The following is a 25505-nucleotide window of genomic DNA, read 5'->3' on the forward strand; positions in this document are numbered from 1 at the left end:
TGCACTGTCATCTGGGCCAGCTGCCCCCACAGTCTCCCACTGTCCTCATTGTCCCCAGAGCGAGGGGCAGGGTTCTGTGGTTCCAGATGGACCTGGTGGGCCCCAGTGAGGGGGGCAGAGGAAGGGCTCATTAAAACAAAGCCTGTTGGTGGCTGAGAACACCATGGCTTAGGAGGCACAGCCAGATGGGGTGTCCACCCTCGCCGCCAAGGTGACGTGGGCACGCATGCAGACAAAAAGAGAATTTCACCTTGGATTTCCCTGGACACAGGCAGCTCTTCGTCTGCCAGTGCTGCCTGCAGCCCTGGCGAGGCAACCCCTGCCCTGTGCTGGTCACAGGGGATGGGCCATCCTGGCCATGCTGACCCGTGTTCGCATCACTCAGGCCCCAGCGTCGGGCAGCACCCAGGGGACCAGCTGCTGCATGCCCCGCAGCATCCTTAGGGGAAGTGTTTGCTGCGGGTGGCACTCGGGGACAATGCTCCCATCCCACTGGTCACCTCTTAGTGGTGGCAGAAGGGCTCCCGGTTGGTAGCCTTTGGACTTAAGAGAGCTCTTGTTAGCTCATCTCTGCCCAATTAATCTTAGCTGATCCAGTTAATCATGGCTCTCTAGGCTTTTTGCTCGTCACCGAGGGCTGGCGGGTGTGTCAGTAGGGATGGGCAGAGTGCAGCAGGCTGCGCAGGAAAGGGGGAAGTGATGCCCTGCGGGGTTGGGGGCAGGTCCGTACATGCCCCCCAGCGCCATGGCCCTGGGGACTGTGCTATCCTCCTCTGCTGTCTCCTGTGTGTGTGGGGTGGCCCTGGGAGGAGGTGGGGAGGGAGCAGGGCCGCTGGGCTGGCCCACTCCCAGTGGAAGGCTGATAGCAGCTTATTGAATTTCTCGCGATGGCGCATTAAGCAGGCTGCAGCTGACTGTCCCCAGGCAGAGTGAGCTGGCTGGGCTCGAGCTGCTTGCCCTGGGGGAGGCTGCCGACCCCTGCCCTGCCTGCCCACAGCCTGCCCGCTGCAGGGTGTCCCCTCCCTCTGCAGGGTGCTGGGCACCTGTGCCCGGCGGTGCCGGTGCTGGCCGGTGGTGCTGCCGTGTTAGGCGTGCTGCAGGCTGAATTCCTCACTGTGGCTGAGCCAGGAAAATAAGAGTTGGAAGGAGGAGAGGAGACTCGGGAAGAAGCTGGGTGGGGTCTGCCAGTGCTCCCTAAGGGGTCCTTGTGCTGCGGTGGCAGAGATGGGGCTAAGGGAGCTGCAGAGGAGCAGGGGGGAAGTGGCGTGTCGCTGGCTGAGGAAGCTGAAGGAAATGGATGGAGACAGAAAATGGAGCCGAGCTTGCAGCTCTGCAGCATGGTATATGGGTAGGGAGCGGGGCCCGTGCCACGGGGCCCTTGCCACGGGGCTAGGCGAGCCAGGTGGCTTGCTGGGAGTGCACTGGGGTGGGAGGGAGAGAGGAAGGGTCCTGCTGGCAAGGAGGGGGCTTCTCAAGGCCAGTGAGGGTGAGCTGGCAGGGGTACTGGTGTGGGGCTGAGTGGGCCTTCCCGGCAGAGGGAAGAAGGCAAGCAGCCACCAATGAGGGCATGCAGTAAGGTGAGGCACTCAGAAAAGTGGGACAAAAGAGAAACTGGAGATTCTACGTGGGAGGTGAAGTGACAGGGCTAGAGGGGACTGTGATGGGAACGGCATGAGGGTGGGAGGGAATGAGGGGCAGGGTCTGAAGCTGCCCATGGCAGGCAGCTGTCAGTCCCAGGGCTGGTGGGGTGGCTGATGGGTGTGCCATTCCAGCACCAGTGGCTCTTGCTGAGGGCTATGCCACAAGGCAGGAGCCTAGGGACCTGACCCACCTGGGAGCTGGAGAGACTGCTCAGTGGGGGGAAGAAAGCTGTCCTGGCTGTGGAGGAGGAGAGGGAAATGTTTGACATGGGCAGTTGTTGGGTGCTGTGTGGGGTTTAGCCCAGCAACAGATCCATCATCCCTAAGCACCAGTAGTGCCACAGGGTGCAGCAGCTTGAGCCAATGGCCTCATGTGAATGCAGCCCTTCCACCCAGGAATGTATCCCGTTGGGTATGTTGGTTGAGAAAACCCAACTTTTTCATTCCCCTTTGGCATGGAGTCATGTTTGATTTTTCCTTTCTCTTCCATATGAGAAAGCAGATAAGTGGGGAACGCAGAGGGCCGTTGGTACGTGGCAGCCTGCTCTCTGGCTGAGGGGCTCAACGGTGATGTTAAAAGCCCGCTTAAAATAATCCACGCTCAAGAAAGCCTGAGTCTCAAATGCTTGAACTCTGGAGCTGTTGGGATTTAAGGGTGCAATTGCTGGCTGAGGACAGTGGGAGCTCTGGAGCCATCCCAGCAGGGCAGTGAGAGGGAGGGAGGATTTGGGAACACTTAAGAGGAGAAGATTTGTCCTCCTCCTGCTGTCAGGGATGCAGACTCAATTTTAAAACAGGCAAAGCATTTTTCAAAGACAGAGCTGAGCTTGTAATACTTTCTGGCTGCAAATGTTTCCATTGCACCATGAATATACCTGCCTTTGGGCAGAGCGTACATTGGTTTTCCTCCCACCCCCTTTGGAAATGAAAACTGGAACTGTCAAACCTCAGTTAGTTTTAAAGCCATCTCCTTCTCTTGGGACACTTTCTGTGGATTTATTTTTCTCTTCTTCCCCCCCTCCCCTCTGCCTCCTTTTCCACAAATTCAGCTCCACTTCCTTTGGGTCATGGTCCACATAACCAGAGCTGTGCCATTGATCTACTTCCTAGAGTGAGCATCCCAGTGGCAAAGACCAGGCTCAGAAAGCCCTAGGGCGTTTGCAGACACCCTTGCAGGAGTCCTGTAGGCATGGATGCCAGAGGAGCCAGTGCCTGCCTGTGCTGTGGGGTGCTGAGCTCCTCTTCCACTGGTCAGCTCAGCATGAGGAGCCAGGGAGCAGGGGATGCGCAGAAGCGGGGATGGATGTTAGAAGGCAGGAATGGTTTTTGTCAGGGCTGATCCTGAATGACCCAGCGGTCAAGGGAGGGACCCCAGCGTCATTTTCTGGCCAATGCCAGGTAGGCTTAACTGGGACTTGGGGAGGGTGGGACAAGCTGTAGAGAGCCTGGGCACCCGTGCTGGGATGAGAGGCTGCTGTGGGAGATGTTAGATAGCAGTTTGTTTCATCTTGTGAGGTTTGTGATTTATTAGCAAAAGGAGTGGAAAAATGATCGTGAATTGGAAGCTTCAGCTGAGTGCGATTGCCACTGGCTTGCTGGCTGGTGCTGCTCCTGCTGACGCCGCACATCTGCTTGTGCTGGGAGCTGAATGAGAGGCAAATACCAGTGGTTGTGTTCAACAGCCACCTCCTTTCTCGACATGAATGTAATGCCATCATTTTCCTCCCCTGCCTCCACCCAGTCCTGCTGACCAGCCAGTCCCTGCTCTTCGGGGGCTGGGGCAGAGGCAGGAGGCTTGGGTGATGGGCAGGGGGTTGTGGACTTGCTTGCAGGCGAGGGGCCACCTGCTCAGCACCGTTGGCACCCTGGGATGGAAAAAACACTCCCTGGGGGTCACACTGATGCTGACAGTCCCTATGTGCCCTGTCCTCTGCTGTGGGCGCCCACTGAATAATGCCACAGGGTGAGGGAGGGTGATGGATGCTGCCCTGGGGTAAGGGCAGGGATGTCCCCTAGGACTGAGCAGGGATTCCTGACCTGAGATACAAGGGGAAGGGGGAAGAGGCAAAATGTGGGCAGATCAAGGGATGAAGCAAAATGTCATCTTCCACACAGAGACAAACTAGCGTTCCCAGGAGGTTTCATTGCACACGATTTCTGTTCATTTTTCTGGCACATCTGTGAGATGGGGATTGGGATGCAAGCTTTCCTAACCCCCTCTTTTCTTCCCTCCCTGCAGGACAGCTGCTGCTCCCTGCTAGCAGGACCCACCTCCAGCTGGTGCAATGGCGGGAGCATCTGTGAAGGTGGCGGTGCGCGTCCGGCCCTTCAACTCCCGGGAGATGAGCCGGGAATCTAAATGCATTATCCAGATGTCGGGAAGCACCACCAGTAAGTGCTGGCGTCAGGGGAAGAGGGGCTCGGGAGGGCTTTGGGTGCTACCTGGGGAGGAGTGCGCATGATGTGGCCACAGCAGCAAGTGCTGAGCTGCCAGGACCTTTGGTGTGGTTGCCAATAGCACTTGGTGTTGTTTGGAGGAGGGAATCTGGGGTGGGAGGTCACCTTTCCCACAGCGAAATACAGTCCTGCTGTTAAAATGGCAGCAGTGAGATCTACATGGCACTGAGCCCTTGGGTGTCAGTGGTACTGAGTGGGGCAGCATCCCTTGACAGGTGATGGGGAGGAATCAGAAAAGCCTGAAAACACTGGTGCATTGATGTGGAGCTGAGGGTGCCCAGCCTGTGGTTGCCTGCCCAGGTGTGGAAGCTGTGCACCAGCCAGTGAGTGGCTCCTGACGGCACTGCCTGGTTGGCTCCTGCACACCGCAGTGCGCTGGGACCCATCCCTGCTTCCACGGGGCTTTGAGCCACAGCACCAGCAGCATGGAGGGGTGGGAGCAGGGTTTGCTGAAGGATGAGGAGGGGGGATGTGGCCCGGGGGGCTTGGGGGTTGCCTGTCCCATCAGAAGCCCATCTGGAATTTTCCCTCTTTAAATAATGGCTGATGAAAGTATGGGGTGGGAAAGGTGGCTGAATCCCTTCTCTTTGGCTCTGGAAACCTCCAGATGGGACAGCATCTAAAATAACTCCCTCCCTGCCTGCCCGGGACTTCCTGCGTCACTGTCATCCGTGGGTGAAACACCAGCACCAGCCACCCCCGTGGCGGGTGCGCTGATGGGCTGCTATGACAACCCCAGCGGGAGGGGGAGGAGGGCACGCCGGGGGTGCAGGGCAGCTTTGTGACCCTGCCAGGTCTCCCACGCACCATGGGACAGGGAGCAGGAATGTGGGGGTCAGTGGGGCAGCATCTGCTGGTCTCTGGCGTCCTGAGGGGGGCTCTTCTGCCCGGTTGCTGCAGGGATGTCCTGCCTGCCTGCAGTGCGGAGCTGGTCCCCTTGTGCCAGGGCAGCCTTTCTAGCCCAGCAGGAGCTGCACGCGTGCCCAGGGCCGGGCTGCCAGCAGGGGAGATATCCTTTCTGGCCCTGATGGGTGCTGGGGACCTGGCACACCCCAGGCCCGGTCAAGAGCCTCAGGCATCCCCCACCTCTGCCATGGCCACGTTTGCTCAGGGTGATCTGGCTGTGCCCATCCTGCCACCCCCAGCCCCGCTGTCTGCAGCCCCACCCCAGGGCTGCCCCAGGCCCCTCGTCCCCCTGCCCTTGCTGGGGAGGGCTGGCCAGGCTGCAGGCAGGGGCAGTGTCCCAGCCAGCCCTTTGCTGACAGTGAGGTTTTTCTCCATGAGTAGACAAACCATCGGCTAATCCCCTTGGCTGGGGGGAGGTGATGGTGGGGGGACGACAACACAGACTCTGGTGCCTGCTTGTGCTGCTGGCTGGGGGAGGCAGAAGGATGCTTGTAGTAGTGGCTGCTCCCCCTGGCCCCCAGAGCGGGACTGTCTCAGCCCCCCAGCTCCTTGCAGAGAAGCCAAAAATAAACGTGTTTGGAGGGGTGAGAACAAGTTTCATCCTTCCCAGGATTATTTACGGAGACCCCTGTGCATACTGAGGTGGGGCAGGTTGTTCTTCTGGCTAATGCATTAAGCCCCGTGGGGAGCAGCAGGGGCTGGGGACCAGGGCAGGAAGGGGTCAGCCCTCCTCTGCCATCCTTTTCCCCCTGAACTTACAAATGCCGCCCCCTTGGCTTGCTGCGCCATGGCTGCTCACCTGCCTGCCGATACTGCTGCTTTGTTCCCGTGGTGTCCCCTGCTCTGTGTGGCTGTGGGGACTGATCTGGGCACCAACAGCCCTGGCCCCTCTCCTGGCAGCTCCCACCAAGATGGAGAGGAAGGGACCCCAGATTTCATCCCACGAGGCCATTAATATTCTCTTTCCAGAGCCATGCTTCCCTGAGCTTCAAAATACAGCGATTCTCTCCTGTGGGTCCTGGGTTTTATCCTGCTCAGTGCTTGGTTGCCTGCTTGCTGCACTCTGCCATGCTGCTGGCTCTTCAGGGTGAAGACAGGAGTCATCTCCAGACGTTTTCCTCCTCCCCCTCTTGTCTGTATTTCTGCCTTTCCCCCCCCCCCCCCCCCCCCCTTTTTTAATCCCCTTTGGCAAAGCATGAATCTTTTGAATCTTTTGCAGCAGCTTTGCAAAAGCCCTGGGGTGCCTGATCACAGGAGAGGAAAAAAAAAGTCAAGAGCATCCAGCCACATGGGGGTAAATAAATGGGAATAAAAGGGGCTTGGGGAGTGTGTTTCAGCTCAGGATGAGAGACTTGCTGCTCTTAGTTTGCTCCCTTCTCCCCCATGTCCCAGTCTCTGGCCTGCTGGGCAGCTCGGCAGCTGGGCAGCTGCAGCTGGGATGCCCAGAGCTGCTTGGTGCCATCCCTGGCTGCTTCTCCGCCCCGTGCCCAGCATGGGCTGGCACTGGGATGCAGAACAGCCGCCTTGTGCAGCACCATCCTGCCCACTCCTGCTTTTGCCCATGCTGGACTCATTTTTTTTGGGGTAATGCTCCTGTTCACTCTAGCAAGGATCACCTCTGCAGGGCGGAGACGGACTGGACACAAGCTTTGGGGAGCCAGGTGGCATGGCAGAGCTGCCAGATGAACCCCAGGAGCCATTGGACGTGTTCCACCTAGCTTCTTGCATGGCCTCCACACCTGCTTTGCTTTACAACAGCCACTCACATGCCCTCAACACACCGACCAGGCACCGGCAGGGATGGGCAGCCCCTGTGGCTGCCCACACTCACGAGAAGGCTTGGTGCCGTTTTGGTCTGGATCTCAGTGGGGACCTCCAAGTCCCTTTTTGCAGTTGCTATGGAGATGTCACTTCCCAGCCCTTTCTCCTGGTAATTAGTCTGCCTGGGATTCAGGAGGCATCCAGAGCATCTGAGTCACGCTGCCTACAGTGGGCAGGCAGGCAAGGAGCCAGCACCCAGCCCCTCTTTGGTGCTGGAGCTTGGCTCCTGCCCACAGTGAGGGGCATCCGAGCAGCACTGTACTGTGGTTTCATGGTCGAGACAGGGTCCTGACCCAGCTTCCCACCTTCCACCTGCCCACCTTGCTGCCTTTGCTGGCAGGAATGAACCGGTCTCAGGCCCGAAGTGGTGGATCTCTCCTGGGGGAGAATCCGTTGTGGCAATGGGGGAGGAATTCGGAGCAGAAAGCATCCGTATCCGTAACACCATTCACCAGGGCATCTGAGCCTGCGGGGAGCAGACTGTGCCATGCCTGAGGTGCTGGGGAAGGTCCCAGCTTGAATCCCAAACGGGCATGAGCGCTGGCCAAGCAGCAGCCCTGGGGCAGGGCAGGTTGGGGCTGTGGTGGAGTGAGCTCCATCAGCCTCAGTGGTGTGTGGCCTCCTTGTCCCTGGCAGTGGCAGGGAGCGGCTGTGGGCTGTGGGCACAGGAGCTGTGCTGTGCTGGCCTGCAAGGTCATTTCAATGTCGCCTAATGTGACTGATGGCTGGATCTCATGACTACCCTGCTGGTTTGGGTTTCCTCTGACACATCTGTTGTTTCAGAAAAAAACCCATCATAAACGCTTTGCAGGGGGTGGGGTGGGAAAGCAGTGAGTGAGGAAGAGAAGTGATGCAGTCTCCAGTTTCCATGGCAACGTCCTTTTCATCAGGGGATGGGAAAAAGCAGGCTCTTGTTTCCGCTGGCATTAACCAGCCTGTTGGGGCTGGGTACCTAAAAGAAAGCACAGGGGAGGGGTGGCAGGAGCCAGAGGGGCCGGGGGGAGCCTCGATGGGCCTGTGGCTGCTCCTGCCCCACAGCACCAATGTGTGTGGCTTTGTGCACAGCCCCTCCAGCTGTGGGATGAAGGAAGAGTATGATCCTCCTATGCTGGTCCTAGTGCCACGCGCTGTGGGCAGATGCTGAAGCAGGAAGGAGCCCGAGGGAAGGAGCCATCTCCCCTACACTGTGCCCAGCAGGGTGTTTGGGCAGGGCTCTGCCCTGCTCGCCGGGCTGGTGCAGGCTCTGCCAACCACGGCACCCACATCTTCTGCTGGGACTGTTGGGGTCTGGGGGCTCTGGTCCCACCTGCACAGCTGGAGGGTCCCAGTCCCACTTTCCAGGACCATTTCAGACTGAACCCCATCACTCTTCCCTTGTGAGCAGGATCCGGGTGGCAGGGGTACCATGGGTGGCTGGGTGGCTTCATGTTCCCCTCTGTTTGCCCCTAGCTATCCTGAACCCGAAGCAGCCCAAAGAGACACCAAAAAGCTTCAGCTTTGACTATTCCTACTGGTCCCACACCACGGTAAGCAGTGGGAGGCCTGAGACTGCCTGAAGCACTGGGCTAGGTTGGGGAGAGGCAGGAGGAGCCCCTTGCCAAATTTCTTCTTGCCCCCCTCCTCTCTGCAGCCCGCAGACATCAACTATGCATCTCAGAAGCAAGTGTACCGTGACATTGGTGAGGAGATGTTGCAGCACGCCTTTGAAGGCTATAACGTCTGCATCTTCGCCTACGGGCAGACAGGTGCTGGAAAGTCCTACACCATGATGGGGAAGCAGGAGAAAGACCAGCAAGGAATCATCCCACAGGTACTGCTTGGTGAAAAGCTGCCTGTTACCCTGGTCCCAGCAGGGTGCCCAAAGGAAGTGAAGAGGGGAGCAGGGCAGGAGTTGGGCCAGGCTTTGGCAAGGTCCACTGCAGTCCTGCCGTGGCAGTGAGCCAGGGTGGCTCTTCCAGAGGGTTGGGGGACAGTGAGTGTCACACCAGACTCCTCTGAGGCCGTATGAATTACGGTTTGGCCACGTGAGGCTGGTGTTTGTGAGCAGCAGCAGTCCAAGTGCTGAGCTGCTGGCGGCTGTGCTTGCTGAGCTGCCGCAAGATGTTCCAGCAGAGTGCCATGGGGGTTCTGGGGATGCTGAGCCCACCATATCAGTAGGGATGGTTCTGCCAGCTCCCCAGGAACTGTCCTAGCACACAGAAGCTCTGTTTTTTGGGGTGAGAAGGTAGAAATCCCTGTGGCTTGGGCACCCCAGGCAGAAGTATTCTTCTGATGGAGGGCTGAGCAGCCTGGCTCTTCTCTCCGCAGCTGTGCGAAGACCTCTTCTCCCGCATCAATGACACGACAAACGACAACATGTCCTACTCTGTGGAGGTAGGCACCCTATTGCTTGCCTAGTCCGGTTCCAGCCTCCCACCCATCTCTGCAAGCCATGCTGGTGTGCAGACCCCTCTTTGGGGGGTCCCATTCCTGCGTGTGATGTGGGTGGGTGTGGCCTGATTCTGTCTGTGTGCTGAGCATCCATGTCCTGCTGGCCACTAGCCCTGCCTGTGCCCTCTGCTGTAGGTGAGCTACATGGAGATATACTGTGAGCGCGTGAGGGACCTCCTGAACCCCAAGAACAAGGGGAACCTGCGGGTGAGGGAGCATCCCCTTATGGGCCCGTATGTTGAGGACCTTTCCAAGCTGGCTGTGACCTCTTACAATGACATCCAGGACCTCATGGACTCTGGGAACAAGGCCCGGTGAGTTGGGGAAGCAGGACATGGCCAGGATTCGTAGAGTTTGCAGATGTGTCCAGAAGGTCCTGCTTATTAACTTCCTTGCTTTGGCAGTCTGGCTGGTGTGGAGGTGGAAGTCCCCTCCTATCCGAGCGTTGAGTACCCACCACTTATTTTCATATTACTTCCTTTCTGCTCTCAAAATGCCCTGGAGCCAGCAGGAAAAAAACTGGACTTCTGCACATCTTCTTCCAGAGTCCTCTTCTGTCCTCCAGAATTGCCTTCCTATCATGTACCCTGTCCTGAAATGAGCCCTGGCCCCATCACCAGCCACTCCAGTGTCCCCTGCAGAGTGTCATATCTCTCTGTCCTTTTCCCACAGCACGGTGGCTGCCACCAACATGAATGAGACCAGCAGCCGCTCCCATGCTGTGTTCAACATTATCTTCACACAGAAGCGGCATGATGCTGAGACGGACATCACCACTGAGAAGGTGAGAGCAGAGCCTGGCGGACTCAGAGGTACCCGCACGGACTCATCAAGGGCTTGGTGTGCTATCAACAGCACTTGGGATGAGATGGTGTGGCCTGATGGAGGGTTGAAACGGGATGGAGATGAGTCCCAGGCACACACTAAGCCCACAGTCCCTTGAAGTACCGGCCCCTGAATGGGGTATTTGGCAGCTGGTGCCCTCCAGCCCTGCCTACAAGGTTGTTAGCTCTGCTGCTGGCCAAATCCTGGCTGGGGTGACCCCGCAGAGCCCACCTCTGCCCTCAGAGCAGTGTCACCTTGCAACAAGTCTTTGCTCCATCCATCCTTGGCTGTGCGCTGGGGCCTGGTTTGCTGTGCCTGCCAGGGCTGACAGCCTCGTCTCTGCCTGCAGGTCAGCAAGATTAGCTTGGTGGACCTGGCAGGGAGTGAGCGAGCCGACTCCACTGGTGCGAAGGGCACAAGACTAAAGGTGAGAGCTGGCGTGAGGTCCCCTTCTGCCAGTGGGGACACCATGTCCTGCCCCCCTGTCCCCATCTTTCCTTGCCTGGTTCCTTGCCCAATATGCTGCCAAAATCCTTGACTGGGTTTTGTTTGAAAGCCGCCCAGTGCCAGTTCCACCGGGGTCCATGAGTCCCGGCTGGAAGATGCTGGTTACACAGTAAGACCAGCTGCTCTGTGCTCGCCCCATACTGGGAATTCCTCATCCTCCTGGTGTACTGGGCTTCAGTGCTACTATGAAATGGGGCCTGAGCATCCGGGTTTTTCCTCTTTCCACCAGGAAGGTGCAAACATCAACAAGTCCTTGACCACACTGGGGAAAGTCATCTCTGCCCTGGCTGAAATGGTAGGTAGCTAGAGTGCAGACAAGCAGTGGCACCACAGGGGAATGGGCTCAACTCTGAGGGATGGAGCATCCTGGCTCTGAGGGATGGGCAGACCCATCCCAAGCAGTCTCTGGGGCTGGGATAAGGTGGCCTGGTGAGGCTGCCATCTCCATGGGGTGTGCCTGCCGCTCTCTGTGGATGGGCAGCTGTGGTGCGTGCTGAGGAGGGGAGCAGCTCACTTAAACAACCTTTCTGCTTTCTTTGCAGGATTCGGGGCCAAACAAGGTAGGTGCCCTGGTCAGGCTGCAGAAGTGGGGGTTGTTTTTTAGCAGAGTTGGGTGGGAGTGGGTTCCAGAGTGGTTTGGGGTTGAGGCTCTGCCCAGACCCAAGCCATGCTTCTCCTGGGGGCTGGCAGAGCCCTCAGCATCCTTCTCACCCTCCTCACCTGGTGGCTTTCAGTACCTGGTGTTAAACACCATCCTTGGTCCAGGCAGGACATTTCACAGGCAGGACTTGTGGAGCTAAGCAGAGCTGCCCAAGGTTGCAGTTGCTGGGCAGAGCCATCCTCTGAGTCCCCGTGACTGGGGACCAGCTGTCACCTTCCCTTTGAAAAGAACAGGGAGCCTGACAGCTCTTCCCTCCACTCTCCGTCCCCCAGAACAAAAAGAAGAAGAAGACAGATTTCATCCCCTACCGGGACTCAGTGCTGACCTGGCTGCTGCGGGAGAACCTGGGTGAGGATGTGGGTGGGAGGTACGGGTTTGGTGGCGGGCATGGCTGCCGAGTGGAGGGTGATGGCTGGCATGGGGACCAGCATCTCCCTGATACAGGTGTATCTCTCGGTACAGGGGGAAACTCCAGGACAGCCATGGTCGCTGCTCTGAGTCCTGCTGACATCAACTATGATGAGACCCTCAGCACCCTCAGGTAGGAAGAAGTACACCTGTCCCCCACAGCAGGCAAGGGCAGGGGGGTCTCTGAAACCTAAGCACTGCCACATGCTCTCCTCACCTCTGTGGTATCCCTGGCTGGGGGGGTGCTGTGAGCAGACCCTGAAACCTCAGACAAGAGTCTGAAGGGTTGTCCCGGTGCTGGGATCCTCCAAATCATCACTTGCTGAAGGGGCTCAGTGGCACTCCTGCTTGCCCAGTAGCTGGGGCTTTGACCCCTCCACCAGTACTCAGGGCTTTGCCCTTCCCTAGGTACGCGGACCGTGCCAAGCAGATCCGCTGCAACGCCGTCATTAATGAGGACCCCAACAACAAGCTGATCCGGGAGCTGAAAGACGAGGTGGCACGCCTGCGTGACCTTCTCTATGCCCAGGGCCTCGGGGACATCATTGACAGTAGGTACCACCCGGTGTGCTCTGGCAGTGGTTCCAGGCAGAGGCAGGCTGGAGTCCCCCCTGCCTGCAGGGCTGCATCCCCACAGCTGCCCTGCATCCTGCTCTGCCAGCCCATGGCAGCATCACACTGCTGAAGTGTGGCCGGGACACCTCCAGCGAGCCCCTGCATGTGTGTTCGTAACCCCCAGCCCACTTCTGTAAGCAGGAGGAGCTGCTTTACACACAGCAGACCTCCCCTTCTCACCCTCCACCTCCTGTTTTCAGCATCCTGTGCCCGGCAGAGGTGCCAGGAAGATGTTCCTGGGGCTGCGCCTGTCCGTAGCCTCTCTGTGTGGTGTCAGATATCCTGCTGAGATGAACCCACTCTTGTTCTGTTCTCTCTGTCTTACCCCCGCTCCCTGCCCTCTCTCTCTTTCTCTTAGCCCATCCTGCTGCAGGAGGATCCAAATGTGTGTATTCCCCATCACTGGTACTCTCTGTTGCTTCATGGCTTTTGGGAGGTGTAGGCTGCGCCCAGGGGCACCTGTGCAGCATGGGGAAGGGCTCCTGTAGCTGATGGAGAGGCACTTGCCCACAGGCTGGCTGTCCCTGGGGAGCTGGCAAAGGAGATGGTGGTGGAGTCATGGTTAGTGCCTGGGCTCAGGATAGCGCTTGGAGGGACCAGTGTCCTCCCCACTGCTGTGCAGAGGGCTTGATCCCCACGGGGGGTCCATGCTGTCATGATGTTTTCTGTTGCTGCTGCTGCTGCTGCTGCTTCCTCTGCTGGCGCTGGGGCTCGTTGGGACTGGAGCCTGGCACGGCGCTTGGGTGGACTGGCACGGTGCTCTCCCAGTGGAGGGGTTTGTGGTGATGGCTAGGAGGTTTTTGCCTGTGGATAAGCACTATTGCCCCTCGTGCCCTGGGCCAGGCAGTGCAGCCAGGCTATGGTGAGCCCATGGAGGAGACGGGGACCTGGCTGGTCCCTTCCTGGCTCAGCTTTCCCAGATGTGGGCTGATGGAGATGGGTGACTAACGCTGCACCTGCTAACCTGTGCCCTGCCTGCCTCCGGCTCAGCGTGCTGAGCCCCTGCAACTTCTCAGGGCTGGAGGAGCATCTCTGATACCTGGGTCCCTTTGTCGTGGGGTCCTGTGGCAGCCGATGTGTGGGGTGCTGGTGGACAAGTGCCGCTGCCTGTAATAGGCATGCTGCCACCCTGCCTTCACTTCGCACTCTCTCTGGTTGCCCCACCAAGGCCCTGCATCAGCGGGCCAGGGGCTTGGGCTCTGCCAGCGAGGGGATCCCACAGCTCCTTTTGCTCCCTTCCCTTGACCCCCTTGTAGGGTGGAGGGCCACTGCTTCTCCTCCCCTTCCCTTCTCATTCCCTGCCCCCAGATCCAGCAGTCTGGGGCACCTGGGCAGGGAAAACCACCTGGGCTGCGTCAGTGGGGGAGGATGACAGGGGCAGCGGCACGCTCTTGGGGAAAATGTTTGATCCCAGACCTGATGGCTGCAGGGTGTGGTGTTGCAAAAAAGCAGCCCCAGGAGCCCGGGTCTCCAGGGCTGTTCCAGCAGCTGCTTCCCAAGACAGCCCCATGCTCCTGGGGGCTGCCTGGGCTGGGGGAGAGATGTGTGTGCCCTTGCCCTGCTGCTGCTTGTGCTGCTGTGCAGTTGCCTGTGCCTTTTCCATGCAATTCCTGGCTTTCTTCTCAACACACCCAGCCACTCTTTTTTTTTCCCCCCAACAGCTTTTCTTGTCTCTGTCTTTCTCTTTCTCTTTCTCTTCCTGTCCATGTGCCTTTCCCTGGCCCGTCCCTCCTTCCCCACCCGTAGATGTGTCCGACTTTGAGAACAATAATGATGCTAGAAGGGCTGAGCTGAGTCACCGCCATGACAATCTCTCCACAGTGACCAATGCCATCGCCGGGATCAGCCCCTCTTCCTCCTTGTCAGCCTTGTCCAGCCGTGCTGCCTCTGTCGCCAGCCTCCACGAGCGCATCATGTTTGCTCCAGGCAGTGAAGAGGCAATCGAAAGGCTCAAGGTAAGAGGCAGGATGGAGGGCTGAGCTCAACGCTCTTGCACTGAGGCTTGTGGAGGGGGCTTGGTGTTTTCTGGAAGCCCATTAGGGGTGATGCTTATGGGAAGTGATGCCCAGGTGCACTCTTGCAGAGTGGACAGACCCAGAGGTGCCCAGTGTTCTGGACTGCTGATGGCAGAGGGTTTGGCACAGCAGGGTCCATGTGGTGCTGCCATCCTCCCTGCAGGGTGACTGCCGCCTTTGCCCTGTGGGACAAGTGCTCCTGGCTTGAGACGGGTGCTCCCAGCTCAGCATAGTGCAGGAGTGGACTGGCAGCAAGGGGATGGAGAGGCTGGTTTTCGTGCCTCGCTCTTCAAAGATGGGGATGATGGAAAGTTGTGGGTGAAATGCAGTCATGGCTTGTTTAAACCAGGCTGGAACTAGGACCAGTGTCCTGCTGCGGTCTGCTCGGCAGAGCTTGGCAGAGCGAGCAGGTGTGCTGCCTGTAGGATGCCCTAACCCCCTGCTAACCCTGTGCTTGCCAGGAAACTGAGAAGATCATTGCAGAGCTGAATGAGACATGGGAGGAGAAGCTGCGAAGAACAGAAGCAATCCGGATGGAGAGGTGGGTGGGGTGGGATGGGATGGGGTGAGGTGGGGTGGGGTGGGGTTCCCCAGGCATCTTCACTCCTCTGCACTTTGCCTACAGCAATTCAGCTCCTAGGAGCAGCCAGGCAATCTTGACTGTCCAGCTGTAACCTGGCTGCCCCCCAGGCACCCTTGTGCCTACCACGTTAGCCTGCATGGTCATGGTCTGCTCTGAGAAACCCTCTTGAGGCACAGAGAGAGCTGAAGCAAGCCCTATGGCTATGACCTGTGGGTCAAACCCACGGGCTCAGGTCCTGTCCTGGGCTTGTCTAGTGCTGGCTTCAGGAGCTCATGGGGCTTTGACAGGCTCTTTCCCTTGCTTCTTCAGGGAAGCGTTGCTGGCTGAAATGGGGGTGGCCATGAGAGAGGACGGAGGCACCTTGGGTGTTTTCTCTCCTAAAAAGGTAGGATCATCTTACTTTCTTCTTTCTGGCAAACAAGGGCTGGTTTATACCCCCACAGCTCCCTTTCAACCCACCCTGTCACTGCTGGCCAGCCCCCAGTATTTCACCGGCCTTTTCCTGGCTCTGAAACCTACAGGGGAAGTAGGTGTTGACCCTGCTGGGTACGAACATTGGTGGAAACTTATGGCTAAACATCCAGCCCTCATTGCCTGGATGCTGTCCCCATTCAGGTGGGGCTTCGCTTTTGATCACTGTGTTGGACTTCAGTGTCAGCTTTTAAAAATCCATACTTCGGGGTATTTGAAATTGCTGCCACTGAAATTGGGAAATCCTCACTGAGAAATGTGGGTGTGGAAATATTCCATACTCTTCATTACTTGTAGTATCCTGGAAAGTATTTTCTTAGCAAATACCAGCCATGCCCCAAAGAGTTTGTGCACCAGTGAACCCTGCCAAGCACCAGTTACAGGACATTATGCCCCCTTACTCATCTGTGTAACTGTTGTGGTGGTGATACCAGTTTACAGTCCCAAGCCTGCAAAACCTGCAGAGCAGCACAGGCTCCTAAGGTGCAGGCAGAAGCTGGTAGGACCAGGGCATGCTCGCTTGGCTTTCCTGCTGCACTGAGGGATGCTCTGAGAGCTGATGCTCGTTGGCTTGGCCAAATGTCTTAGTAGATATGTGTGTCCCAGCTGGGGTGGTGGCACTCAGTGCTGAAGGCTTTGGGACCTTCCCATTGCATGCCTTGGAACAAATTTATATACTTCTGTCTTTGTTTCTCATTCTTGTCTCAGCTGCTGCCTGTTAGGACCCCAGACCTTTGTGTAGAAAGTGTGGGGGTTTATTCCCCGAAGCAGGTTGGTCTTGGAGGTGGGGTATTGCTGTGGTGGTCTTAGTTCCTCCTTGCTCTTCAGCTGTCTGGTGGGTGGAAACTCTTCTGACTTCTCCAGTGGCTGGCAAGGAAAGTTAGTGTCGATAGTGTGCAAAACTCTGTTTTGTTAAGGGCAAAGCAGGGCAGGACTTTGTTGTCCTGCCGTGTGCCATCACTGGGGTGGTTACCTCTCCAAGGAGCTTAGTGGAAGGTAGAGCATATGCCTTCTACTAGCCAGCCTTGCAAATCTGGAGAAAAACTGTAAACTGAAGGAGTCTCAGAGCCCACGACTACATGTCTGCCCAGAGAGGCCAGAGGTTAAATGTTATAGCCAGCTTATTCCTGCCAGCCACCATGGAGGAGGAGAGCCTGCATTTCCCTTGACCTCCAGCTCTCCTGCACTATTTGAAGTGAGTCTCTCCTATCAGTCAGGGCTTGTAGCACTGTTGTGAGGGGGAAACTTCTGCTTGCTGGGTGTTAGCAGGCTGGCAAGACATTTCTTATGGTCTCTATTCTTATTTCTGGGAAACTCAGAACTTCACTTACTGATACTCCTGGGACTTGACCTGTTGCCTGAAGGTGCAACCACAGCAGTTTGCAGTGGGGTGAACTAAGCTAGCTGCAGCCAGAGAGTTCTGTGCCCGGGAGAGAAGCTTCCTGTTCCTGTCAAGATCAAAGTGGTTTGTGACCCAGGGAAAGAAAGTGATGGGAGGGGACTGTTAGGACCAGGGAGTCAAATTCAGCCTGCAGGTGTGGCTTCAGGTCTCCACTACTTTTCATTGAACCTCTAGTTTGGGAACTGCTCTTTTGGGTGCTTCATCTGTCCTTGTACCATCAGTGGAAGAAAATGGGCACCTTTAGTTCCCTTACCCTAAACCGGCTGCTGCACAGGACATGTCTCTGCCTCAGCTACACTGCCGGCGGTGGAGCTGGGGGCTATGGTGAGGCCAGGGCCCATGGGCATGCAGCACAGGTAAGCAAGGTCCAGCCCCAGGAGACACTAAGCCATATCAAGGACTCCTTGTAGGAAGTGTTCATCTCCCTGTTGGGCTTGTTTGCAACACAAATTTTCAAAGGCAGCCAGGGGAAGGGCGCCCAGGGCTCAGACCTTTGAGGAGGAAAGCAAGGGGGCATGTGGAGGCAGGTCATCCTCATCCCATTCTCTGCAGTCCCCTTGAAAAGTACCTGCCTAGGCATGTTGTCCTAGAGCTATGGAGAGCAGGAGAGCCTGTGCAGGGGCCAGCCCAAAGTGTTGCTGGGTTCCCAGCTCCCTTGGGAGCACCCCTCAGTAGATGAGCCATACCAGGGTAACTCCTTGTTTGTCTCTCCCAGACGCCACACTTGGTCAACCTGAATGAGGACCCGCTCATGTCCGAGTGTCTTCTCTACTACATTAAGGATGGGATAACAAGGTGAGGGCCAGGTCCCATGGAGTGGTGGGAGCCTAGCCCATATCTCAGTGCCTGACTTGCCTCGGTGGGCAGTAGGGTGATAGCTGTCTCCAGGCTGGACACCGTTCTGGGGCATCCCCAAAGTGTCGTAGCCATGTGGGAAAAGTGTATGTGCCTGGCAATCTCATTAGGGATGGTGGTGCTGCTGTGCACCAAGGGCTGCTCCTGTCAGCTTGATGGATGATTTGGGGAGGGGAGGCCCAGGGAAGGGCTGCTTTGAGGAAGGATCAAGCTGGGTTTCCCCCTGGCAGGGTTGGCCGGGAAGATGCAGAGAAGAGACAGGACATCGTTCTCAGTGGGCACTTCATTAAGGAAGAGCACTGCCTTTTCCGCAGCGACACCAAAACCGGTGGTGAAGGTATTCCTTGTCCGGAGTGGCTCCACCTCCCCAGGGACCCCAGTCCCCAGGACCTACCCCCAGCTGGGAGTTCTGCCCTCCTTGGGCTAGTGGGGCTCTCCTGCATGGCTGTGGCTTCTCTGTGCTTCCAGAGTGAGCTATGGCCCTCACCTAGCTGGGAGGGAAGCTTGAGCAAGGCACGTGGAAGCTGCCATGGTGAGGCAAGCTGGGGAGGTCGGGGCAGGATGGAAGAGCAGACTATAGATGACTCCCCCACCCAAGATGCGGAGCCGAGCCCACCCCGCATGGGATCTGGGGGTGAAAGGGTTTTGGGAGATGAGCCTGGGGAGGCTGGAGATGCATGCTGGAGGCTCTGATCTCCTCTCATGTTCAGTCTTCAGCTGCTTTTAGTCCTTGGGACTGCTCTGATTAACATGAGGTTGGCCGAGCCCTGTTGGTTACCCAGGGTGTGGGTGCTGCTGGTGGGTACCCCAGTGTGCCACACTCCATACCTGGGGTGCCGACTGGGGCAGCTCTCGCCTTCTGGGGCTGCAGGAGCAGCAGAGTGGGAGGTGCAGGATTTATCCCTCTGCTTCCACCTTACCTTCACTCCTCCTCTCCCCCTCCCACTGTCTCTGCAGTGATAGTGACCCTGGAGCCCTGTGAAGGCGCTGACACCTATGTGAATGGCAAAAAGGTGACAGAGCCCAGCATCCTGCGTTCAGGTGGGTCCCTGGAGCTGGTACACCAGTGGTGCTCTAACCCACTTCCCTCCATCCCACAGGGTCCCTGTAGGCTGTCCTGCATTAAACCCATGTCCTTTTCCTCCACCCTGCCTGTAACCCTGTAGGAAATCGCATCATCATGGGGAAGAGCCACGTCTTCCGCTTTAACCACCCCGAGCAGGCTCGGCAGGAGCGGGAGCGGACCCCATGCGCCGAGACACCCGCTGAGCCTGTGGACTGGGCTTTTGCTCAAAGAGAGCTGCTGGAGAAGCAGGGCATCGACATGAAGCAGGAGATGGAGCAGCGGTGAGGGTGCAGGGGATGGGGCAATGGAGAGTTGGGGAGTTGAGTATCCACCTTCAGGTTGGTCATCCTCTCCTTCCCTGTTCCTCCCAGGCTCCAGGAACTGGAGGACCAGTACCGGAGGGAGCGGGAGGAGGCGAATTACCTTCTTGAGCAGCAGAGGCTGGTAGGTGACCAGGATCTGGCTCCTCCTTGGGCTTCCCAGGCATGACTGAAGTCCTGGCGGATCTTTGGATAGGGTGGCTCTGTGTGTCCCCAAAACAAGGGCAAACCTGTTGTTCTTGGGGTTGTCCCCATAAGTCGACCCAGAGGAGGGAGAAGGCCAGGTGCTTGTCAGATGGGGAGAAGCACCATGGCAGCATGGAGGAAGGTCACACTTTGTGGGCTGCATCATCCCTCTCTCTGCTTCCCCCAGGACTATGAGAGCAAGTTGGAGGCTTTGCAGAAGCAGATGGACTCTCGGTATTACCCTGAGGCAAATGAGGAAGAGGAAGAACCTGAAGATGAAGGTGAGGGCTAGGTCCACCACAGGGTTTTGATGCTTTCTGCGGGAGCAAGAAGAGTGGACTGCATGTCCCCTGGGCACCTCTGTGCCCCTGTTCTCCCAGCGGTGGGGTGACTGTCCCTCCATGTCCCCACAGTGCAGTGGACGGAGCGGGAGTTTGAGCTGGCCCTCTGGGCCTTTAGGAAGTGGAAGTGGTACCAGTTCACCTCCCTCCGTGACCTGCTCTGGGGCAATGCCATCTTCCTCAAGGAAGCCAACGCCATCAGTGTGGAGCTGAAGAAAAAGGTGGGTGCCTCAGGCTCCTCTCTGGCATGCTGTGGCACCCACGGCAGAGGCCACAAGCACAGGCAGCCAGGGAAATGCTGAGGAAGGGGTCACTAAAGGCACCGCATGGCACCTGCCATGCTCTGAGGCAGCTCACTTGTCTCCCTCTGCTCCTCTCCAGGTCCAGTTCCAGTTCGTGCTCCTCACAGACACACTGTACTCGCCTCTCCCCCCTGACCTCCTGCCTCCTGATGCCGCCAAGGACCGGGAAAAGCGGCCGTTCCCTCGGACCATCGTGGCCGTAGAGGTGCAGGACCAGAAGAATGGGGCGACACATTATTGGACCCTGGAGAAGCTGAGGTAGGAGGATGGTGCCCATGACAGGGAGGGCTTGGCCAGCCTCAGCCCGGTTTCTCCCAGCTGTCCATCGTGTCCCCCTCTGCCTGCAGGCAACGCCTGGACTTAATGCGTGAAATGTATGACCGTGCAGCAGAAGTGCCTTCTAGTGTCATCGAGGACTGCGACAATGTGGTGACCGGTGGAGATCCTTTCTATGACCGCTTCCCCTGGTTCAGGCTGGTTGGCAGGTGAGCGCTTTGGCTCCTTCTAAGCACGGCTGGGACCCGCAGGCAGCCCTGTGGGAGGAAGCGCCGCCAGCTCTGCCATGTGCAGAGCGTTTGTCTCCCTGGGGCCGTGCCATGGGAGGATGTGTTGACCCCCTGGTGCTGGTCAGGGCCCATCTTTACTGCGATGGCTTTCCTCCACATGGACTGCTGGGACCCTGAGAGACCCATGAGCCGCTGGCAATGCTCCCACTGCCTGCCCTAACACAGTCCTGTGAGGCATGGGCTCTTGGCTTGACACCAGTGGGAAGCAGGGGGCTATGGCTGTCCAGCAGGCTGAGAGCCTGTGCCATCGCAACTTCTGCCCTGACAGTCACGCGTCCATGTATATGTGTTGGTGTCTGAGCATCCGTCTGTACAGTATGTGCCGCCTGTCTCCGTGCACTTCCCACTTGCTGGCTGGAAGAGTGCAATGCCAGCAACGAGGATGAGCCACCCTGGAGAAGGGGTCTGCCCCGGTGGGCAGGGGGAGCAGGGGACTGAGCCACATGGCCCAACCAACCACACCTGCCACAGTGTTGTCCCCCCGTGCCATGGCATGTGGAGAGATTCCCTTCAGTGGTGGAGGCTGCAGTGCCTGCTCTGTCCCCACGTTGCCCACAAAGCCAGCGAGGGGAATCCCCACCATTTGCACCGGCTCCTTGGGTTGCTCTTTTCTCCACCCTTTATAGCTGATGGCTGTTGGTAGCTTCCTTTAGAAACACACCGGACGGACGGGCAGGTCTTTATTTCCCAGTGTCCTTTGGTTTAAGCAGGAAAAAGCCCTGCCCCAAAACCCAACTCATTAAAAAAAAGCCCACCCCCCAAAAAAAGCAAAATTCCTATTCTTGCTCTCTCTGTTTGGAACAGCTGGTGTTAACCTGTCTTCTATCTTGTTGTACTAACCTTAGTTCAGATATCTCTGGCTGCAACAGCTCTCCTCTTTTCAACACATGCATGAGCGAGCGCATGGCTGATCTCACCCCCTCCCCTACCTTCTCGAACCCCGACTCCGACATCACCGAGCCTGCTGACGAGCAGCACCAGGGGCAGGAGGAGGAGGAGGAGGAGGAGGAGGAGGCGGAGGACCTGGAGGAAGACATCTTTCCGGAGTGCCCACTGTGTGATGGCCGGGATCCGTTTTACGACCGCTCCCCCCTGTTCAGTTTAGTAGGAAGGTTGGTGAGGTTTTAGGAGAGCATGCCGGGAAGGAACTAGCTCTTTCGCATGAGGGAACTGCTTTCGGACACAACTCCCACCTCTGGGGTGTTCCAGAGGCGCAGGGGGTGGCCAGCTGGCCGGGATTGCTGCTGAGCCTGGGGCGCCGGGCAGGGCGGTGAGATGCCCACCGAGGTAGGGCTGTGACAAGCACAGCGGCGCCAGGGGGTAGCAGGGGAAAGTAGACAGTGCCAGCTCCACTGGAGACCCTTTAGGCAGGTCTTGGGGATGATCCCTGAGAAGGGGAGCTCTGCTGCATCTTTGGCACTGAAGGAGCTGAGGGAGCTGCACAGGGGTCTTAGTCCTGGGCATTTCTGTCCCAGGGAGGGCCATCTCCCACCCGACTCGGGGTGACTCCTTGTGGTGCTGGTGGCAGGTGACACGCCGGCACTTCAAAACTGCATGTGCCTCTGGCACCGGCTTGGCCATCCCAGCTGCATCGGTCAGCATGAGCCCCCTCTGAGGCGGAGGCTTGAATGTCCTCAGGTGGTCCGGAGGACAAAGCTGAGGGGAGTGAGGGGAGAGCTGGGCACAGGAGGGACAGGAGGGCTCTTCGAAAAGTGGCGTTTTCTCTTGCCTCCCATACCCGGTGCTCGGCTTGGGGCCATCCCTGCCAGCTTGGCACAGGAGTTGTTCAGGGAGGTCGTGGGAACCCGGGTACAGGCTCCAAATCCTCCTCGGCTCCAGCTGAGGACAAGAGCTTTGATGCCTCATACCTGTTGGCCAGGTGACCCCCCTGGGCTCCATCAGTCTTGGCCTGAGGAAACCCACCAGCTGCCACAAAACTGGCTGTGCTGCCAAAGCCGATCACATTCTGCCCATCCCCAAAACAGGATGCGGTGCTGCTAGCTCTGCTCCAGGGCTTTCCCAGAGGGGTATGTGCTTGGAGCTGGTCCCAGAGCCTCTGCCCCATACAGGAGCCAGAGGGGCTCATGATGATGAACCTCTCTCCACTGGGGCTGCCCTCACTGGGGTGGAGCTGGAGCTCCTCTTCCTTGGTGTGCTAAAGCCAGGCTTATCCCTGAGGGGCAGGGTGTGGGCAGTGAGGTGGGGAAGAGGGGGACCAGTGCAGGCAGAGAGGGCAGAGGTGTGGTAAGAGTCCTGCAGCCTCAGACCGAAAGAGCTGGGTTCTTCCCCCTTTTTTTTTTTCTTTTTCTTTTTTCCTTATTGAAAAAACCAAGAAAACAAAACATAACCCCCCCCCCCCTCAAAACTCTCAGGGGCACCTCAAAAAACCAAACAAGGCCCTGCGGCAGCGGCCCTGCTCCGTGCCGGGGGCACGTTCCCCAGAGCTCGGCGCCTTCGGACTTCTTTTGAGTCTGCCCTGGGTTTGGCTCCCCGCGCAGCAGCTCCGCCGGCCACATTTCTTGTGAAGTGTGCTTGGATTGGTTTATGATTGGATCCTTGTCTTTGATTTTTTTTCCTTTCTTTTTTTTATTTTAGGTTTTTGGTTTTTTTTTTTAATTTTTTAGTTTTTTGGTTTTGTTTGTGGTTTTTTTTTTAGCTGCTGGCTCTATCTCTCCAAAGCTTTAGCAAAAATTGGGGTTATTTCACTTTTGTCTTCCTTTGGAAAGGCTTTTCTTTGGTCTGAGCATGCCATCTTTGCACCTCACCAATCTTGTGGTTAGTGTCCCTGCCCTCCTTCCTCTAGTGACACACTTGTCCCGCTCCTCCCTGCGCACCTACCCTCTCCCTCTCCCTCTTTCCTCCCCTCTTCACCCCCTTGGCTTCAACACCAGCTGCCCTGTGATCTTGAGTGAGCAGGCACAACCAGATCCCCGTACTTTCGAGACATCCCCGCAGTTGTGGGCTCTACCCTAGGCACGCGGTCCTGCCAGGAAGCCCTGGCACAGTCCAGCCACTTGTCCCTGGTGGTCTCCGAGAAGAGATGGAGTGAGCTGGGCCCAGCAGGAGACAGTGATGGGGCATCACCTTTGCTTCCACAACTTGAGACACTGGAGATGCTTTGGGTGGAAAAAGCCTCAAGCAGCAGTTGGAGTTCAATGGGAGTCACCAGAGCAAGGGGAATATCCGGACTTTGGGGCTTGGGCTGCAAGTGCAGGGCTGGGTCCTGCTGCAGGAGCTCCCTAAGCATTTTTGGGTACTACTGGATGTCTGCAAAGGCACCTGCAAGGCTGGGACATCACGAGCAGCACTGCCAGCCTCCTGGAGATGCAACCCTCATGGGACCCTCCTGAAGCAGGAGTGTCTTGGCCAGCTCCAGCACCATCCCTCCCCATGACACCCAAATATGCTGCATGTCAAGATGCCTGTGGTTGCCCTGGGTTGGGGTGCTGGGCACCCCACACAGCCTCTCACTGGGAATGGTGCTGCCCTGCAGGCAAGGGTAGCTTATACCTCTTGGCAGGAAGCTCAGCACCGAAGTGGCTTGTCACCATGGAGGGCACAGCACGCTGTCACCAGGGTGTCAGGAAGATTGTTGGAAGGCAGGCTGGCTGGTGGCAAGGCTGAGGAGGATGGCAAGAGGAGGCAAAATGGGGAGCTGTGGCCTCGTGGGAGGTGCTGCCAGAGACATGGTGTGGCCATCGTGTTGAACCCTGGCGTGGCACCTTGCTATGGTAGTGCTGGCAATCTGGATACCGTGGACAGTGGGGAGGTTCAGGCTGGCTGCACGGGGAGCGGGCAGCTCCTTCCCCACCCACGGGGAGAAGCCAGCCATGCCATCCCTGTGATGGGCAGCCCAGGACTCCATAGCCACATGCGTGTGAAGGGATGGGGTGGGGGGGACATATGCCACCAATTCTGCCAGCCACACCATGCAGCATCCCTCCCAGCTGGGCAGAACCCACGTGCAGCCACCAGCAGTCTTGTGATACCACAGGCAGGGCTGGGGCCGGGACCCCCTGGCAGGTTCATCTCTGGAGGCTTCTGGCCTCCAGCCGGGGCCTCCTCCTCTCCCCTCCTTTGTTCCTGCCGGCCTCTACCTCCCTCATCACCCTCCTTCCCGTCCTGACTTGACCCCATCCCTGCCACGGTGACTCCGCAGCTGCCCCCAAGTCGTGTCGCAGCACCGCCTGCCCTAGTACTCCAGCTTCTTCACCACAGAGAAGGTCCTCTTCCCTCCCGGCTTCACAGTGGCACCAGCACAGCCCCCCTCCCCTCCCTGCCCGCCACGGAGGTGACAGCCGGAGAGGTATGCGAGCCCTGTCTGCTTCGTGGTGCTGCCCGCGGCGCACTGTCCGCCTGCCTGCCTGCAGAACCTGCCCACCCGCTGCCCACCCCCTTCCCCTCTCGGCTGGCCCTGGCTGCTTTCTCTTTAGTTTTGCTTTGCAGCGCCGCGGTAGTGCCGTGAGCGGTGACCTGGGATCCCGGCCGCCGGCGGCCGTGCCACCCGCGCCTGGGGACCCGCGGGTGGGGGCAGTGACCGCTCCCCCCATGTTGTGTGTGTGTGTGTCCCCCCCTCTCTGGCAGGGCCTTTGTCTACCTGAGCAACCTCCTCTATCCTGTGCCCCTGGTGCATCGCGTGGCCATCGTCAGCGAGAAGGGCGAGGTGAAGGGCTTCCTGCGTGTGGCCGTCCAGGCCATCTCAGGTAGGAGGGGGGCTCCCCCCCAGAATACGCCCCTCGCATCCCCCACATCCCCCTGCACCGGCTCACAACCATCCATCCCCCAGCGGATGAGGAAGCCCCTGACTACGGCTCCGGTGTGCGGCAGTCGGGGACGGCCAAGATCTCTTTTGATGACCAGCACTTTGAGAAGGTATGGTGGCGGCCAGCTCTTGGTGGGTGCCTAGGGACCATGGAGCCCTGCCTGCCACAGTGGTGCTCCTCCACGGGGACCACTGTGCTCCCCCAGGTGCAGGCATCGCGCTGAAGGGACCGTGCTCCCAGTCCACCTGGCAGCCCCTGGCCCTCTGGCACCCACCACTGTACCGTGCTCTTGCCCTTGTCCCAGCATGGGTTGCTGTGGGGTGGGAGAGCTGGAGGTGCCCTGGGACTCTGGGTGTGGTTGCAAG

At 58.1% G+C, this 25505-nt stretch overlaps 1 protein-coding gene across 27 annotated transcripts in view; it reads left to right on the forward strand.

Moving 5' to 3' along the window:
• KIF1A (kinesin family member 1A) overlaps window positions 1-25505 on the forward strand; it is a 42454-nt gene that overhangs the window by 2429 nt on the left and 14520 nt on the right. For 5 of the 27 annotated variants that reach the window (XM_056358917.1, XM_056358916.1, XM_056358918.1 and 2 more), the window contains exons 2-29: window positions 3880-4031; window positions 8274-8350; window positions 8455-8634; window positions 9132-9197; window positions 9390-9568; window positions 9927-10038; window positions 10429-10506; window positions 10816-10881; window positions 11129-11146; window positions 11520-11595; window positions 11710-11788; window positions 12064-12206; window positions 12629-12655; window positions 14017-14225; window positions 14747-14826; window positions 15178-15253; window positions 17457-17536; window positions 17827-17933; window positions 18554-18637; window positions 18763-18943; window positions 19034-19106; window positions 19356-19449; window positions 19582-19730; window positions 19891-20069; window positions 20159-20296; window positions 21223-21489; window positions 24962-25080; window positions 25164-25249. In XM_056358917.1, the coding sequence (XP_056214892.1) occupies window positions 3926-4031; window positions 8274-8350; window positions 8455-8634; window positions 9132-9197; window positions 9390-9568; window positions 9927-10038; window positions 10429-10506; window positions 10816-10881; window positions 11129-11146; window positions 11520-11595; window positions 11710-11788; window positions 12064-12206; window positions 12629-12655; window positions 14017-14225; window positions 14747-14826; window positions 15178-15253; window positions 17457-17536; window positions 17827-17933; window positions 18554-18637; window positions 18763-18943; window positions 19034-19106; window positions 19356-19449; window positions 19582-19730; window positions 19891-20069; window positions 20159-20296; window positions 21223-21489; window positions 24962-25080; window positions 25164-25249 (3129 nt within the window). In that variant the 5' untranslated portion in view covers window positions 3880-3925. The remainder of the gene's footprint in view (window positions 1-3879; window positions 4032-8273; window positions 8351-8454; window positions 8635-9131; window positions 9198-9389; window positions 9569-9926; window positions 10039-10428; window positions 10507-10815; window positions 10882-11128; window positions 11147-11519; window positions 11596-11709; window positions 11789-12063; window positions 12207-12628; window positions 12656-14016; window positions 14226-14746; window positions 14827-15177; window positions 15254-17456; window positions 17537-17826; window positions 17934-18553; window positions 18638-18762; window positions 18944-19033; window positions 19107-19355; window positions 19450-19581; window positions 19731-19890; window positions 20070-20158; window positions 20297-21222; window positions 21490-24961; window positions 25081-25163; window positions 25250-25505) is intronic. The other 22 variants (XM_056358930.1, XM_056358931.1, XM_056358932.1 and 19 more) reach the window with 9 other exon arrangements.

The sequence above is a fragment of the Falco biarmicus genome, chromosome 13, assembly GCF_023638135.1.
Source record: "Falco biarmicus isolate bFalBia1 chromosome 13, bFalBia1.pri, whole genome shotgun sequence".
NCBI classification, from domain to species: domain Eukaryota; kingdom Metazoa; phylum Chordata; class Aves; order Falconiformes; family Falconidae; genus Falco; species Falco biarmicus.